General features: G+C 57.7%; 1 protein-coding gene across 5 annotated transcripts; it reads right to left on the reverse strand.

Annotated features, from left to right (window-relative positions):
* Positions 1–727: 727 nt before the first annotated feature.
* Positions 728–16,888, reverse strand: SYT3 (synaptotagmin 3). 5 transcript variants are annotated; one of them, XM_053905667.1, is made up of 11 exons: positions 16,609–16,888; positions 15,704–15,834; positions 14,046–14,211; positions 10,449–10,974; positions 7,550–7,937; positions 7,103–7,321; positions 4,825–4,945; positions 3,941–4,112; positions 3,703–3,835; positions 1,455–1,523; positions 728–1,243 (listed from the first exon to the last, which is right to left on the reverse strand). In XM_053905667.1, the coding sequence occupies exons 3-10, from the start codon at positions 14,194–14,196 to the stop codon at positions 1,458–1,460; spliced, it is 1,776 nt and encodes a 591-aa protein (XP_053761642.1). In that variant the 5' UTR covers positions 14,197–14,211; positions 15,704–15,834; positions 16,609–16,888; the 3' UTR covers positions 728–1,243; positions 1,455–1,457. The 5 variants fall into 5 exon arrangements, with proteins under 5 accessions (XP_053761642.1, XP_019281084.1, XP_053761643.1 ...); XM_019425539.2 differs by having other exon boundaries at positions 14,046–14,216; positions 16,609–16,783; XM_053905668.1 differs by lacking the exon at positions 16,609–16,888 and adding an exon at positions 16,476–16,527.
* Between the last annotated feature and the right edge of the window lie 1,390 nt (positions 16,889–18,278).

The following is an 18,278-nucleotide window of genomic DNA, read 5'->3' on the forward strand; positions in this document are numbered from 1 at the left end:
GCCCAGTGTGGGGCTTGAACTCACGAACCATGAGATCACGACCTGAGCCGAAACCAGGAGTCGGATGCTTAACCGACTGAGCCACCCAGGCGCCCCCCCACATTTCCTGTTTTGGATGCCACCGTGTGAGAACGTAATGCAAGGTACTGCCGTGGTCTGTATTCACGAAGGGAAGGCAAAACGAACCTCAGAGATGTCAACCCTGTGCCTGACGTTGCTGAGCAGCTGAACTAACACCGGGCCTGCGTGTCTTTGAAAGGTTTGTTATGTGAGCAAAAGAAATTTCTATCTTTTCAGCTCTTTCTGGTGGAATTCTGTTTTATGCAGCTGAAGCCATCACAACAGATACAGCATTATAAGCTTGGAGCTCCAAATGGCTCCAAGCTTATTACTATTGCAAAGGCTTGCCTGAGAATGAGTTCATAAGGAGCAATGCAGAGTCACTTGAACACCTTGATCTGACCATGCCTGAAGTCCTTCTGTATGCTCAGACTCACCATGTACAAAGAGCTTTCAGTTCTGCCTGTGGCTTATGGTAGTTTGGGTTGCATTTTGTGTCTTACAATCATAAGGGTCATGGCATACGTAACATTTACAAACTAAGGCTCCAAAGAGACCGATTTAGTTGCCAGAGGTCACTCGGCCAGTGAATGAAACTTTGGTCTGAACCCAGAGCCAGGATGTTCCAACCCAGCTTCCCGGTCCCAGAGAGGACAGGAGCCCCGGGTGGAGTGAGACCCACGGTGTGTGTTTATTCCGGTGTTGGTAGCAGCAGCAGTGGGGGGATCGGCCAGACGCAGGGTGTGTTGAACAGAAAGGGTAGACACGGGTGTGTGTGTGTGTGGGGGGGGAATACGGAGGATCGGTCTGTTGACATTCACAGCAAGAACAAGGGTCAGGACACCAAGTCTTAGACAAACAGCAAAGAGACAGACAGAAAGACGAAGGGTTTGGGGGGCTGGGGTCCCCCAGACATGCATGGCCCCTTGCCTGGAAGAGGAGCCCTGGGGAAGGGAAGACAGACACAGTGGAGACTGAATGCCCCCCCCCCAACCCTGAAACAGGGAGCTGGGCCCGCCTGCCTCCCACCCTGGCGCCTCGCGGGGTAGAAGGATGGGTGGGCCCAGGCGGCCCCGCACCACGCAGCTCGGACGTTATGGCTTCGAGGAGATGAATTCACAGTCCGGGCAGGAAGGGATGGGGTCCTGAGGGGGCCTGGTCCGATCCTGGGCCTAGGCCAGACCTGCAGGACCAGACAGGGAGGAGATGTCAGTGACGGCAGAGAGCAGGCCCGTGACCTGCTGTAGCTCCGTCAACACTCCCAGGGACTCAGGAATCCCGGCCCATTGTCCCTCCGTCATCTGGCCCAGGATTCCAGGTTCCCAGCCCCTCCTCCCTCGGACCCAGGAGTCCGGGACTCCAACCTCCATCCTCCCCTGGTCTGGGTTCCTTACCCCTCACTCTGAGTTCTCTTTCTCTGACAATCCTTTGCTGCCTTTTGTGAAGCTGGACAAAGTCTTTTCCTGAAATGAGGAAATCCAGAAGGTTCAGATATGGGGGACAGAGGCAAGACAATCGCTAATAAGCAACACAATAAGACATCGAACCTCCCTTTTCACTCAGCTCGCCTCAGAGAAGCTGAGACCCTGTCTTGGAGCCTCTGGGGAGCCAGGGAGGGCTGTGGGCCCAGAAGGGGCAGAGTCAGTGGCAGGGGGCGGGGGGGTGGGGTAGAAAGACCCTCTGGGGCCAGGCACTATGGTGCGCCACTAGCTGAAAGTCGGGGTCAGGACCTCACTCAGCCCGGATTCCACCCCTCTCTGTGCTCCCAGCATTGCCCCGCACGAGCACAGCACACAGAAGCTTCTGGAGAAGTTGGTGAAACGAGCGAGTAAACTAGGGGAAGAGTGAGCGGTGGAAGGAGAAAGGAGCTACGATCTGTCCCTCTAAATAGACCCATGGTCTTTTCAAAACTCAGGCTTGAGCCCTGGGCTCTGCTGCTTAAAATCCCTCCTCACCCCTCAAAGAAAAGTCCAAAGCTAGGCTACAGTCAGGCCCAGGAGGAGTCCGTCCACCCTGGGTGCAAACTTTCAGCTGTGCCCAAACTCAGCAATCAAGGGAACTACTCTTGCAATGCGATATTTTGAAAAATCAAGATTAACCCAAGAAAAAAAAAAATCCACGATGTGCAAAATATCAAATTAAAAAAATTTTTTTAATGTTTATTTATTTTTGAGAGAGAGAGACAGAGACAGAGTGTGAGCGGGGGAAGGGCAGGGAGAGAAGGAGACAGAATCTGAAGCAGGCTCCAGGCTCTGGGCTGTCAGCACAGAGTCCGACGCAGGGCTCGAACCCACGAACCGTGAGATCATGACCTGAGCCGAAGTCGGACACTTAACCGACTGAGCCACCCAGATGCCCCCAAAATATCATATTTTAAACAGAGGCCGGTCCTGTGTCATATTAGAGACTGAGACGAAAGGAAAAATAAGCAGCCTTCTTTTTACATCTTTTTTATGGTTAATTTTTTTCCCCAGGAAGTTAAAATAGTTTTTAAAATGTCGAAAACCATGAAGAGGAAGTATACTGCAATGCACATCGCTTTATGATTATTATTTTTTAGTTTATTTATTTTGGAGAGAGAGAAAGCATGAGTGGGGGCGGGGAAGAGAAAGAGGGAAAGAGAGAGAATCCCAAGCGGGCTCCAGGCACAGGGCTTGAACCCGTGAACCGTGAGATCAAGACCTGAGCTGAAGTCGGATGCTTAACTGACTGAGCCACCCAGTCACCCCAAGACTTTATTTTCTTCTTAAGAAAAAATTTGTGGGGCATCTGGGTAGCTCAGTCGGTTAAGTCTGACTCTTGATTTCAGCTCAGGTCACTATCTCAGGGTCCTGAGATCGAGCCCTGTAGCTGGCTCCACGCTGCACATGAAGCCTGCCTAAGATTCTCTTTCTCCCCCGCCTCATCTCTCTCAAAAATAAATAAAATTAATTAAAGAAAAAAAAAAGAAAGAAAAAGTTGTTGATCCCCACCCAGTACACCACAATCCACTAACTTTCAACTACAGCCTGTTTAAAACAAACTGAACCAAAACCGAGCCCCCCAAAAACCCAACCCAGCTCCCTCACTCAGTTTTCCCCCTTTATTTTGGACTTAGTATCATGGGAAATAATAGTAACAGTAGCTGACCATTTGCTGAGCCCTCAAGGAGAGGCAGACACCGAATCCTGCATTAACTCACTGAATCCCCCTATCTGTCCTAACTTTAGATGCTATTAACAACCCCAGGGGTGCCTGGGTGGCTCAGTCGGTTAAGCATTCGACTCTCATTTTTGGCTGAGGTCATGATCTCCTGGTTAGTTGAGTTCGAGCCCCTCATCCGGCTCTGTGCTCAGAGCTCAGAGCCTGCTTGGGATTCTCTCTCTCTCTCTCTCTCTCTCTGCCCCTCCCCTGCTCATGTTCACTCTTTCTCAAAAAGAAATAAATAAACTTAAAAAAATTTATAAACAATAACAACAACCTCATTTCTCAGTAGAATTACCTGAGACACAGAGAGGTCAAGTGACTTGCCCTAAATCACACAGCTAAAGTTGGTAGAGCAGGGATTCCAACCTAGGTGGTCTAGAGTCCAACCTAGGCCGGAATGACTAGATGAGTGCATGAATGGCGTCCCGAGGGTCACTGGGAGGCCGCCCAGCTCACCTCCACCAGCTGATGCCAGTGTTCCACGGGCTTGCGGGGGTTGGCCAGCATCTCCGCCCAGTGCTCGCGGCCGTGGGGGTCGGCGGCGTCCGGGCCCACGCGGCACACACCGATCACCTCGTTGTGCCCGATGCTGGGGGGGGCGGGGGGGGGGGGCGTTGAGCACTTCGGGAGGGAGGGGGTGGGCTCGGTCCCATCCCCTGGCCTCCCGCCCCCCGGCCCGGGCCATGACCCTCACCAATCATAGTCTACCACCGCGATGCTGAGCCCCACGCTCTCCACGCTCTCCGGGGCCACATCGAACACGAGCGCCTCGTTGTACGTGGGGTTCAGCGTGTTCTTCTTGATAGAGGTTTTCCGCTTCTTCAGACGCCGCCCCTCGCTGATCAGAGAGGCCTTCACGTAGGGGTCTGGGGGTGGGCATGGAGAGCCCTGAACCGACTCGACCTCCTTCCTCAGACCCCAGTCCAACCCATGGGTCTGGGTCCCCATTGCCGTCCTCCCTCAGACACAGAAGTCTAGGCCCCCAGCCCCTCCTCCCTCAGACCCAGGAGTCCTCACCCCCAGCCCTTCCTCCCCCAGACCCAGGAGTCCTGCCCCCAACCCCTCCTCCCTCAGACCCAGAAGTCTGGGCCCCCAGACCCCTCTTCCCTCAGACTCAGGAATCCTAGCCCCCAACCCCTCCTCCCTCAGACCCAGGAGTCCTGCCCCCAGCCCCTCCTTCCTCAAACCCAGAAGTCTGGGTCCCCAGACCCCTCCTCCCTCAGACCCAGAAATCTAGGCCCCCAGCCCCTCCTCCCTTAGACCTGGGAGTCCAGGCCACCAGCCCCTCCTCCCTCAGACCCAGGAGTCCTGTGCCCAACCCCTCCTCCCTCAGACCCAGAAGTCTGGGCCCCCAGCCCCTCCTCCCTCACACCCAGGAGTCTAGGCCCCCAGCCCTTCATCCCTCAGACCCAGGAGTCCAGGCCCCCAGCCCCTCCTACCTCAGACCCAGGAATCCAGAACCCCGGCTCCTCCTCCCTCAGACCCAGGAGGCCTCACCCCCAGCCCCTCCTCCCTCAGACCCAGGAGCCCGGGCCCCCAGATGCTCCTCCATTAGGTCCCAGCACCTCACGAACCCACCTGAGAAGCCAGTGAGGTCCATCGCTTTGAGGTTAGAGGCTTTGATGATGGTCACGGTGAGGCGCCCGGCGGTGGGGAGGTAGCAGAGTGAGAAGTTGAGCTCCCCGAGATCTGCCTTTTCCTGCAGTTGGGGAAAGGGGTTCAGCCGTGCCCTGCCTCAGTCTCCCCTGTCTCTGCCTCACGTTCTCTCCCATCTGGAACCTCCAGCTCTCCTCCCTGACATCCAGGACTCAGGTTGCCCACCCACTTCACAATCTGACTCTGCCAAACCTGGTAACTCCTTGGTCGCAGCTGCCTGCCACCAGCGAAGCTGGTTTGTTCTGCAGGGAGGATGGGAAGAGGCACGAGTGCAGGGAGGGAGCAGGAGAGAGAGGGAGAGAGAGAGAGAGAGCACGCACGCACAGTGAAATGTAGGCTGTGACAAGGACCAAGGCACTGAGAGCTATAGCTTGAAAGGCAGACCCACAGAGTCCTAAAGCAAGAAAACCCAGAGAGGGGCATAGAGACTCAGAGAGAGAAAGAGAGAGAGACAGACAGACATACAGACAGACAACAAGCGAGACGTCAGAAAGAAGAATACAGAGACCGGGAGGAGAGGGAGACAGAGACCCAGAGGAGAGAGACAGAGTCCGGGTTGGTGGGGGGGGGGGGGGGGGCGGTGCCAGAGCCCCGAAGGGGTAGGAGATCCCAAGAAATGGGTATAGAGACTTGGTGGAGGGTATGGAGACCTGGACAGAGTGAAAGAGACCCAGAATGAGGTGGGGAGAAGGGCAAAGGCCCAGAGAGAGAGAGAGAGAGAGAGAGAGAGAGAGAGAGAGACAGAAACCTACCCAGAATGAGGGACAGAGATCCAAACAGTGTGTCAGACACTGAGAAGTCAGTCTTAGGGAGGGCAGGGGACACACCAGCCCTAAGTGAGGCCACAGAGGAGACAGAGACTCACACACCCCACACAGACCTGGAACGGGGGCTGAGTTGGCCCCGGGGCCCACGACCCGCCCTGCCCTGTCCTTGGGCGTCATCTGGGCCCCTGGCCTCCCTACCACACTGATGAGGCCCAGGTCCCTGGACCCCCCACTCCCTGCCCTTGACAGCTAACTGTGACCACCTAGACCTGGAGCCCCCGAGGACTGTGTGGGGTCCCCGGGGCCTGATCCTGAAACGAAAAAAGCCAACTGTTTAAGGAATGAAGGCACAAATAAATGAATGAAGACCTCTGGTGATAATGAGCGGGGAGGAAAGAAGAAGTGACAGACACAAGGAGACAAGGTGGAGGCAGGAGGAAGGGGACTGTAGCAAGAGCTGCGGGCACCCAATTAACTGTGTCATCATGCAGATGGTGAAACTGAGGCTCAGAGGAGGGCAGGACCTCGAGCGTGGCCATCATCTGGACAAAGCTAGGACAGGGCTCACACCCAGTGCACACACAGCTGCCCCACATCGACAGACAGCTGGAACGTTGTGACATGCACAGATCAGACCCGAGAGGGCCTAGGAATTGGGGGTTTGAGGCTTGGGGGTGCAGAAGGGGTCAGGACACCCAACGAGCATGTTGGAGTGACTGGATGGACAGAGGAAGTTGGCCAGTAGCGGGGGGTCGGTGCTGGGCGTTGTGGACCCTACAATCTGGTTGCCGGAGGAACTGGGGGTTTGGGGATACTGGGGACCCAGGTATGTCTGAGGCCTGGGGGGATGAGGCTATCAGGATTCAGGCGGAGACCAGAGGATGAGTTTAGATCTGGAGGTCATGGGTTTGAAACGTAAAATGTTCAGAGATCAGAGGGGCTGGGGTTTCAGGAAGCCTGGGAACTGGAAAGCCAGGAGGTTGGAAGGTGAAGGAAGTCAGAAAAATACAAGCTGGGAATTCCGGGGTTAGGACGGTGGAAGGTCAGGAATTTCGGGTCAGAGGGCAAACGTTGTAGGGATCACACCATGAAGTTATGAGGAGGTGGTTGGTGGGTGTCTGTTACAATTTTCCCGGTTGTTACCATCAGATGTCAAAGGGGGAGTCAGAAGTTGGGAGGTCTGGGGTCCAGGCATGACGTCAGCATTTGACGGGGGGGGGGGGGGGGGGGGGGGGGGAGGGAGGGGGAGAGGATGGGGGTCCATGATATCAACCTCTACACTTTGCTTGCATGCTTGCAATATTTCGCAATAAAATAAATTTCAAAAGAAAAGCCTGGGTCAAGAAGTTAGAGGGTTATGAAGTCCAAGGGTAGAGAGGTCGAAAACTGAGGGGTCCTGGGTCCCCAGGAAGAGGGATGCAGGGGCCACTGACCGAGCCGCCCTCCACGATGTCCCTCCATAGTGGGCGGTCGGGGGGCTGCTCAGCCAGTTCCAGGAGGTTGTCCAGCACCACTTGGCCGATCAGGTCGTGCCGTGAGAAGCGGTCGAAGTCATAGACGCTGAAGTGCAGTTTGCGCTGGGCCAGCTCGGCCAGGGGCACCGAGAACTGGAATGTCTCATTGAATACAGGGTTCAGAGTCTTCCTGTGCACCTGCAGGGGGTGGGGGAGGGGGACACCACACCCATCAGCCGCTTGCAAAGGACCCAGGAGTCCAGACCCCCAAACCCCTCCTCTCTCAGACCCGGGAGTCCAGCCCCCAGCCCCTCCTCCCTCGGACCCGGGAGTCCAGACCCCCAGCCCTTCTTCCCTCAGCCTCAGGAGCCAGACCCCCTCCCCCTCCTCCGTGGGACCCGGATGTCCAGGCCCCTCGCTCCGGACCTTGGTCTGGAACTTTTTCTTGCGGTCCGGCAGCAGGTAGATCTTGACGTAGGGGTCTGAGAAGCCATTGGAGTCCTTGGCCGGGAGGTCCAAGGCCTGCAGGATCCGCACCACCAGCTGGTCGGAGCCATAGAGGTACCGCAGGGCAAAACTGATGCGGCCGCAGGGCGCCCCCCCTCCGGCCTCTCCCGAGCCCGCGGCCCCGCCACCGCGCCGGCCACCGGGTCCAGTCCCCTGGTACAGCTCGGGCTTGATCTGCCCGATGAGTTTGGCTTTTTCCTCACCGCCTGGCAAGGGTAAGGGTAGGGCAGGCGGCCGCTCCTCACTGCCAGGGTCCGGCTGAGGGGTCAGGGTCTGCTGGGTGAGGGGCCGGGGTAGGGCCGGGTACCTGTGGGGGGTGGGGAAGACCAAGGTGGGGCCACTGACAAAGGTGGGGATCTTTGACAGCATCTAAAGACCCGGGAGACTCCTCCCTGCCTCTTCCCCCAGCACCGCATCCGGGTGGCCACAGATCCCACCCTGGTTCACTATGACCTCGAGCCAGCCACTTGCGCTCTTTGAGCCTCAGTTTCTCCACCTGTGTTGGGGGGGGGGGGGTGCGGGGTATCCCGGTCTCTAAACTAGCTCCAGCTAGCATCTGCTTATGCACCGGCTTCCAGAAGCCTTCCCCTGACCTCAAGTGCATGACCCAGAATAACCTCTCTGGACTCCAGAGGCCCCACACAGCCCAGACCTCCTGAACCTTCTTCAAATCTCCCCAACCTGCCTTAGCCCCAGTATCACATTTCCCACCTGACCACCGCTCCACCTGGCCTGTCCTTTCTCTCTCAACTCCCTTCTCCACCGTTCCTAGTGTCGATGGGACATTCTGGAAGCCCAGAGCTCCCCTCTCGGGCCCCTCTGGGCCTCTTCTCCCCTACACACACACACACACACACACACACACACACACACACACACACGCTTTCCCTGGACAGGCTCATCTGCGTCCCAGGTTTTCACACCCATCAACAGCCTTTTGTCTGCTAAATGTGTCTCCTGGGCTCCAGCCCAGACCCGCTCCCACCAGACCCTGCATGCCCTTCCCTGCTGGGCTCAGCGCCTTCTCCCAGACCCGCTCCTCCTCCCGGGTCCCCGCTCCTCCTCCCGGGTCCCCGTGCTCCACCGAGATCTGCAGGCCAGACGCAGGAGCCATCCTCGCCTCCCCCCAACCCCCTAAAGCCCGCCCCTCCCCTCTCCCGAACTCCCCCATCCCCGTGGCCCTGGCTCATCTGCCCTGTCCCAAGTGGACGATCACCCCCGGGGTGAAGTCCGCGTGACGGGGCGCCCAGCGACGGGCAGCCCCAGATGTGCTGAGAGGCAGGCCCGGGGTGGGGGGAGCAGGAGGCTCCAGCCGTGGAAAGGGATGTGGGGGTGGGGGTGGGGGCTCCAGCTACAGATCCCCCGCCACTCCTTGCTCCCGGGGTGACTTTGAGCAGGTCACCGACACCCTCTGAGCCTCAGTGTCTCCATGTATGTAATGGGGGCGGGGCTTCCCCAGAGACCCCAAACTACATCTCCCATGAGCCCCTGGGCCCCTGGCCAGGTCCTGGGATTACCAGGGTCCTGGGACCTTCTCCCATTACTGTCTGGGGCCCAAGATGATCCTTCTGAAGGCAGTGTCCCTGGTCACTGCCCCAGAGGCCTTACACTCAACAAGATCCAGATGAGCTCAAGGTCTCCCTCACACCCACTCCTCTTCCTAGATCCTCTGATCTGACACCCACCCAATCACCAGGCCAGGATGGGTGCTGTTAGCACCTGTCCCCACCCCTCCTACCCCACAGCCATCCGCCCCGAGTCTCATCTCTCCTGCCCCCTGACCTTGCCCTTTCCTCCCCGTGCCCACAATCTCAGCTCAACCTCCTCCTCTCCTGCCTGGACTACTGGCCTCCAGTCTGTCCCTCTAGTCCATCCCTATGTGGCCCCAGAGAGGTCTTTCTACCCCCAAAACTGGCCCTGCCCCTCCTGCTCACAGGACAGAGTCCCCGCCCCTCAGCCAGGCATTCGAGGCCCCGAATGCCCTGTGTGGTCTGGCCCCACCCACAGCCGCAGCCACATCTCCTCGGCTTCCTTTTCGCACATGTACTCGCAGGCCATAGTGACTGCCGGCAGTTCCCACAATGCGCTGTGACCTCCTTCCTCTCTAGCCTTTGCACTGGCCGCTCTCTCCTCCTGGAATGCCCGGCTCACACCCCTACCTCTGTGGCCGGCTAACTCTTCCTCACTCTGTAGGTCTCAGCCATCTCTGGAAGGCCCCAGCCCCCTCCCAGACCGGATCAGCGACTCCTTGGACTCCCACAGCTAAAGTGGCCCCCTAAGCCACTTTCCTGCAGCACTGGCCCGGCTGGGCTGGGCTGGCCTCTCTGGGGACCCACTTGCCCCGGACTGTACGCGGCATGACGGCAGGGTCTGGCTGCCACGCTCACTTCTGTTTTTCCAACACCCAGCTCGGGTCTAGTTCATATTAGGTGCTCAATGACATGCTCAGACGGATAGCGATCAGACGGATCCCAAGTCCCACCACCAATCCTGGCTTAGGGTGAAAGACACGAATTGCTTTGTGTCTCGGGGCCTCGGGGGTCTAATCTTCATTCTGCAGTCCTGTGCTCTCTGAATCTGAGAGTCCAGGTCTCTGGGCTCCCCCTCCCTCAGACCCTGGAGTCGGGGCCCCTAGCCTCTTCTCTCCCCGGGACCCAGGAGTCTACACCCCCCAGCCCCTTCCTGCCCCAGGACTCAGGACTCTGGACCTCTAGGCCTCTGGGCCTCTTGCAGGGCTCAGGAGAACCGTATCTGGGGAAGAGACACAGAGGAGGAACCGAAGTTCAGAGTGGACCCCCAGCCCAGTAGCCTGTCTCACCTGGTGGTGGGTGCCAGGCTTGTGACCTGCTGATGCGACTGGGCACTGGGCAGGCCCCCACCACTGGGGGGCAGCAGGAGCAGCCCAGAGCCCGCACCTCCCTCAGAGGGCAGTTCAGGAGATGTCTGGCTCGGTTTGACCCCAGCGGCCACTGCAGCTGCCGCAGCCTCTGGATACGAGTCCATGTCCAAGTACGAGGGCTCAGGGGGGTCAGAGCCCCCTAGGCTGCCTGGCTCCAGCAGCTCAGCGAAGGGCGGATGGTGGGCGGTGTGGGCGTGGTGGTGTGGACCCCCCAGCAGAGGATGGCCACCCAGGCCGGCCCCCAGGTGGGGCCCGCCACCGCCCACCAGGCCTGCCAGCCCGACCCCAGGGCCTAGGTCTTTGCGCAGGGGGCCCCCGCCCACCGCTGAGCCTCCCTTGTCCCGCCAGGGCACCCAGCACAATTTCCAGGACACGAAGAGGGAGACGCCCAGAAGGACAATGCCACAGAATGTCACGATGACCGACAGCAGGCTCACGGAGATGTCTGGAGAGAGTGAGGACAAAGGTCAGGGGTCAGGGTGGGGTCAGAGCTTATCCTCCCACTGCTGTCCCCAAAGAGCTAACCTTCAGCATTCGCCATGCATTGTCCTAGGCACCTGACGTCCGTTTACTTCAACTCCCCGGCCCCACAGGCTGGGTGTCTCTATATAACCGTTTTAAAGATGAGGAAACCGAGGCACAGAGAGGTGGAGCGACTTGAATAACGCTGCGCAAGCAGGTCAAGGACAGATCTGGGATTTGAAAGCGCGGTCTGTCCTCGGAGCTGATTCTGAATCACTAGCCCGTGCTGCCTCTCTAGAAGAGGACACACCCAACGTCCCCCCAAATGCTCGGAGATGACCAAGGAGAGAGGAGCCGGCGTGACCCCTCCCACGACAAGAGTTCAAATCTGTGTTTGCCGCGTGGCCCCGGGAGCATGTCTTAAGCACTCTGAGCCCCACGTTCCCCGTTTGCCAAATAGGAAGTCCTGCCTCTTACGGTGGAGGTAAAAGGGACCCATCGCTGAGATGTCTACTGAGTGGTTACTATGTCCCAGACGCCTAAGTGCTATATTGGCATTGGTTTACTCGTGCCTGACAGGCGCCCTGGGAGCTTGGCAACCTTATTAACACCTGCTTTCCACAAAAGGAAACTGAGGTCAATGGACCCAAAGTCTCCTGTGCAGAGTCCCCACAGGTCAGCGCTGGAGTCAGACCTTGACCCCGGAGCGCCTGGCTCCAGAGCTGTCACGCTTCACCATTTCCCAAGAAATGGTATTTGGGACGCGGGTTATTATTCGACTGACAAATATTGTTACGTTTGGTGATACCGCTGCCGCCGTGTGTAAGCCAGCATCAGCAGCCGCCACGGCTAACGCCTTGCAAATGCTTCCTGTGTGCTGATGTGCCTTTCAGAGAAACCCAGGGAACAGCCTAGTTCTCGAGCCAGAGGTTCCTGGGTCATTCAGGAAGTGGTGCCAGGAGTAGGGCTCCTCCCTCCAGGGAACGTGAATCTGTTTTGGGATTGACTCCTGGGTCTCAGCGAGGGAGAACACAGGGGTATTTCGTGCACCGTGCGGACTCTAGATTATGGCGGGTGGGGAGAAGCTATTGGCTAAGCTATTGGCAGCGAGGACAGCTGAGTGGACTGGCTGTGTCCTGTCCCTGCAGGGGACGCCGGGTGGTGAGGGGATGCCCTCCCGTCCCGAACTGACCAGGGCATCTAAGTCAGCAGTCTGTGGTGTGAATCCGCACGGCGCTGCGATCGATCCCATTTTACAGACGAGGACGAGGAGGCTCTGAGAGACAGGAAGTGACCCTGTGGGGCCATACAACTGGCGATGGCCAAACTCTGAAATTCCTACTCCCCTCCGCCCCTTAGGGTGTTCCTTTCCAAGTGACTAACATCTGCTTAGAGTTCTAGGGACCTGCTAAAAACCAAAGCAAGGGCTTGCCAGCCTCCTGAGCCTGGGAAGAATGGAGAAAGGGGGGCCGTTTGGGAGGACAAGGTGGAGACGAGGAGAGAAGAAACGAAGAGCTGCTTGCCTCTACCATCAGCCTGACCCAGACCCTCTCCAAGTCAAAACATCGATCCTCTAAACTCTGACAGATTTCTCACTTCTGTCCGCCTGGTCTGGGGAGCCATTTGGGCTTGGCAAGGTGATGTACCTGTGCAGTAAAAGATCAACCTTGCCCAAGGAAATGTTTGGCCCTGGATCGGCTCCTGGGAAGGAACCGCTAAGTCCTTGAACTTCCTCCCTGAAAGTGTTTTTGTTTACCTGTGGAACCATGGGCCCTGCCAGATGGTCCACAGCGTGATTGACGCTGGGGGACTAGGACGTGCCGTATCAGCTCGGCCCCTGGAGGGGCCGGAGGTGAAGGTCAGCCACACGGGCGGTCAGCCACGTCTACGTGACCGAGACTGGAAGCTCATGCCTGGTCTCTCCTGGACCCTACTCTCTGTGTCTTTCCCTTCGCAGAATTTCATCCCTATCCTTTTGCCGGATAAAGCGTACCCAGGAGTAGAACAGCATTTCTGTGAGTCCTTCTAGGGAAACATAGAAACTGAGGGTGGGCTTGGGGACCCCCAAATTGCCATAGTATACTAGACTTCCTGGGGTCAAATCTGGCTCTTCTGCTTACAGGCTGTGAGACTCTGAGCACAAACTGGCAGCTCTCTGGACCTCATTCCTCATCACTGTCCCTGGACATCTGGCGCGCGAGGTGTCGAGCTCCGCCCTGCACTCAGCAAGTGTGGCTCTAGGTATAACTGCTACACGCATGCTTCCTCTGGGTCCCTCGGGGCCACTCATGATATTTCCTGGTGTTCAGAACCCTGCCGCTTCCTAGCTGGGTGACCTTGGGCAAGTCACTTCACCCTTCTGAGTCTCCCCTCCGCCATCGAAAATGAGGATTCTGTGTACCGCAAAGGGGCGTTGTGGGTGGTTGATGAACAATGCAAAGGACCTTGCGTACTGCCTGGGACACGGTCGGTGCTCAGTAAGTACATCCCGGCATTTATTGAATGACCACTGTGTGCCCAGCTTGTTCTAAGCGCTTCACATGTGTTACATCACTTGAGTCACTCAGCCGCCCCATGAGGTAGTCACTTTTATTATCCCCATTTTCAGGAGGAAACGGAGGCACAGAAAAAGAGCTACTTGCCTAAAGCCATCCATTAGTAAGTAGCCGGGGGTGGGGCATGGGGGGGGTGGGGAGTGGGATTTGAATGCAGGCAAGTCAGACAGGCTGACTCAAAAGCCTGAGCTTTTAAGTACTATGCAAGATACACAACAGATGTGTGAAAGGGACATGTATGTGGCTGGGGTGGGGGGCAGTGGGCAGGAGGTTCACAGGGCCAAACACAAAAAGGTCAGGAATCAAATGGCCCACCTCGTTCCTTCTCCTTAGATCAAAGGTGTGGGGACCAGCAGCAAGCAGGATGGAGGCAAGACCCTAAGAGGGACTGGCCAGGGCCGCATAGAGAACAGAAAGCTGAACGAGTCTGCTCTGAATCTCTGAAAATATTGACTGTAGCAGAGACAGGGGGCTGGCCGAGACAGCTGGGGGTGCTGACCTGCATCTGGGCCCCGGGGATAGCCTCGAATTCGCAGGTCGTTGAACTCCTGGCACCTGTCACTGGTGTCGGCATCTCGGACCCGCGCACAGAGGTCCGAGACCAGGATGAGTGCCCGCCGGCAGAGGTCATCCTCGTAGTCTCCTGACATGGTGGCCGGTGGGTTCTGTGCTTGGAAGGGGCCGGACGAGGGTGCAGATGAGAGATGAGATTGAGAGAGGGATGGATAAAGGATAAAAAGGGAAAGAGAGAAAGGGAAGGACAGGCGAGGGGACAGAGATTGGGGCCAGGTGGATCAGGGGAGGTAGATTGGGGAGGGATAGACGATGAGAAAGAAATCCGGGGCCGATAGACACGACTGAAATTCGGGGTGCAGGCAAGAAGACAGTAACGGATTGGACAACCAAGGGGACAGAGATCAGCGTGAATGGACAGGAGGAAAGAGAACAGGGACAAATGGACAAGGAGGAAGAGACTAGGGAGGCCAGTCAAGGGGCAGAGATTAAGGACAGATAAAGAGACAGAGATTAGGGGTGCCCAGACAAAGGGACAGAATTTAGGCGTGGGCAGACGAGGGGACAGCCATTCTTCGTTCATGCATTCGACGAATATTCATTGAGCACCAACTACATGCCAGGCACTGTGCCAGATGCTGCAGAGCCAGCAGAGCACGCGCCCCACACAGTCCCCGACTTCCTGGTGTTACAATCCAGTGAGAGGAGACAGGGAGTAAGCAAGTCAACAAACACCACATAAACAAACAAGACGTGCTCACACCGTGAGAAGTGCTCTAAAAGAAACAGAGGAAATATCACAAAGGGACTAGGAAGTGGGCAGCTGGGGGGCTCTCTGTGGCCACCGGCAGTGGGTGGTGGGGCTGGCGTGGGGTAAAGCATCCAGAGCAGCAGGAACAGCATGAGCAGGGGCCTGGCCGGTTCAAGGAACGAGAAACAGGCCAGGTCCAGGTAGAAAGGGACAGGACCGAGAGAAAGGGAGGGATGGGGTTAGAGAGAGAAGAGATGGTTGTGTGCGGTGGCGGCTGGGGTGGGATGGGAGGTGCAGGATGCAGAGATAGGGACGAAGTTGAGGGAGGGAGAGAGAAGGGGAAGGGAGACAGAGATAATGGGAAGGGCAAACTGGGGCCCAGAACGGAGGGACAGATGCACAGACACAGGGAAAGTCAACGACTGCGATTTGGGATGGACAAGCCATAAAGAATGGACTAGTGTGTAATTTATGGGAGTGCAAGAGATGGGCGGACAGAGGGACAGTTAGAAGCGCCAGGACAGAAATATCTCTGAAAGAGAAACAGTGGTTGGCAGAACGGACGGGGTGCAGGAATAAAGGACAGACTGACAGGCGATGGCCAGAGATCACAGATGGGCGAGGATACAAAGGAGGGCTGGGCAGACAGACATGGGTGCAGAAGGAAGGTTGGATGGGGGTGGGGGCATACGAGACAGGGGACCGGGAGAAAGAGGCGCATGTGGGGCGAAGGGGAATTCGCCACACATGGTTTGGAGGCAGACATCAGAGATGGGCTGGAAGGAGAGTGCAGGGGGAAATTAGGGACGGGCAGACCAGAGCTCACGGATGGACAGGTGTCGTGGGGGTGTTGCAGAAGGCCAGGACTCCGAGACAGACGTGGTCAGACTCACCTGCGCTTATCCCTGCCGTGTTCTGGGTGGCAGCCGAGGCGGCGGCTGGCGGCAGCCCATGGGGGTTGTAGGGCGGACAAGGGGCTGCGGACCCGTCCCCACGCGCCAGGTGGTGGGAGGAGGAGCCGGATCTGGGGGCCGTGGCCAGGAGAAAAAGCTCAGTTCGAGCCTCACGTCTCGTCCTCCTCGGACCGGCTGCTCGACCCCAGGCGACCCCCGGGAGGTCCAGCCACCCCCTCCCACCTCCGGGGCCCCAGCTCCCGTTGAGCTTAGAGACTACAATTCCCGACAGGCCTCGCGCTGCCGCGGCTAAAGACTTCACAGACCCGGCGCTGTATGGGCTGCTGGGAATTGAAGTCCTTCATGCTTCTCCCGGCTGCAGAGAGGATGGGAATTTTTTTCGGAGGTGGGGAGGGGGGGTGGTTATGAGATGCCGGGGTCCCAAGGCGCTGCAGGGGGGAGGAATGATGTCCTGGACCCCGAGAGGCCGCGGAGTCCTAAGTCCTCAAGGGCCATGGAGTGGGTAAGCGATCCCCACCTCCGGAGGATCGGTGGGTGAGGTTGGGGTACACCTGGGTGTTTCGGGACCCCCCTTTCTAGGGCCACGTGCCCCTCCCCCGGGGCGGCCCGCAAGCGCTGCGGCACCCGCACTCGCGGGGAGGAGATCCGCGCGCCTCTGCACCTACCCCCGCCCCAACGCGCTGGGGCCTCCCCCCAGGATCGGCCTGGGGCGGGGGCTGGGGCAGGGGGGAGGGGGGAGGAGCGGACTCACCCGGAGCCGCCGCCGCCGCCGCCGCCGCCGCAGCCCCGCGCGCCCGCCGCGGTGCCCGCTCGACTCCTCCCCCCGCCCCTGGCGCAGGTCCGCGGCTCCTCCCCTTGCACCCCCTCCTTCCTCCCCTCCGAACCTGCGGCTTGAGAGCAGAAATCGCGCGGCCGCAGCGAGGAAGGAGGGAGGTTTCCCAGGACCGAGGCGTCCGAGACCCAGCTCTCTTACACAGCGGAAGATCCAGCTGTCTGGGATCGTGACCCTCTGCGCCCCAGGATCTAGGGGTCCAGGCCCCCCAGCCCCTCTTCTCTCAGCTGGAAAAATCTGGGACCCCAGTCACTTCTCCCAGAACCCAGGGTAATGACTTCCCACCCCCCCCTCCATTCTCAGATCCAGGACTCCACTCCTCCCCTGGCCCTTCCTTCACAGGACCCGGGACTTGGAGTCCTCCCATCTGGGGAGTTCTGGAGCCTGGCGGTGGGAGGGGAGGCGGAGCCTCAGAGTTAGCGGGTGTGGAGAATCTCAGCCCGGTGTGAGGTCCTAGCAGGGACCTGGGTTTGGATCCCTGCCTGGGCCGGCTCCTGCCTTTGTGCCCTCGCGCTCTTTTCTCTGAGGTCGTTTCCTCATCGCAAAAAAATACAGAGACAATCAAACTGTCTCCTAAGGGATCCAGACGTTTGAAAAAACCAGGCAACGTAGATAAAGCCTTGGCACCGAATAGGTGATGAATCTTGCTCAAAAGCACCAAGTAATTGTTACTGCCATATTAATAGCGGTTAATGATAATTGCCACTGCGACTGAGCTAAGTGCTTTGAAAGCGCTTCCTTGTTTAATCTTCACTGGCCCTGTTAGGTGGGTGCAATTATGCCATCCCCATTTCACAGAGGAGGAAACTGAGGTCCGTAGAGGTTTAAATCCCTTGGAGAAGGTCCGGAGCCACATAGTCACAGGCAGCAGCCGGCAGGGGTGGCTGGGATGAGCCACAGGCTTCCTTAGTGCTGCCTCCCCTACTCCCAGTGACACTCATAGAAATATAATCTCTTGGGTAAAAAAATATTTTGGGGGCTTCCGGGTGGCTCAGTCGTTGAGCGTCTGTCTTGGGCTCAGGTTATGTTCTCAGAGTTTGTGGTTCAAGCTTTCACATCGTGGGCTGTGCTGACAGGGCGGAGCCTGCTTCCGATCCTGTCTCTCCCTCTCTCTGCCCCTCCGAGCTCTCTCTCTGTCTCTGTCTCTCTCTCTGTCTCTCTCTGTCTCTCTCGTTCAAAAATAAATGAATTAACTTAAAAAAGAGGGGCAAATTTTCCAATTCCGCTCAGCCTTGTTTAAAAAACATTTTTCTTCTTCTGCCAAGGCAACTCTAAGACAAGTTCCCTAGAGCCTCCCTTTAACTAGATCCCACCCCCTCCCCACCTATTGCTACCTACGTATACATTTGCAGTTACTGTCACCCTGTAGAATCCCCCAGGAGTGCCTCCCTGGTGCACCTTGAATCCTATCCTCGGTGCTTCTTCGTTCTCCCCGATAGACCTGCATTTGCACCCAGGGAAGCTGGCATGGGGGGCGCATGCCCAGATGTGTGCACACAGACCCCACATGGCAGTCCATGAGCCCACTCACAACTAGACCTTCGCACCCAGCTGGCCTGCCCAGAGTCCACAGGCAGCCCTGTTCTGGAAGAGATACACAGAAGGAAGTGTGCAGCAATGCATACACCCAGAGATGTCTACACACGTGGGCTTGCCAGACTTCTGGGACACGTTTCCAGAGAGACATCGACTCATAGACTGGCAGCTGTGGTGTCCCGGTTG

This window comes from Panthera pardus, unplaced genomic scaffold, assembly GCF_024362965.1.
Source record: "Panthera pardus isolate Hobbes unplaced genomic scaffold, ASM2436296v1 HiC_scaffold_18, whole genome shotgun sequence".
Lineage (NCBI taxonomy): Eukaryota > Metazoa > Chordata > Mammalia > Carnivora > Felidae > Panthera > Panthera pardus.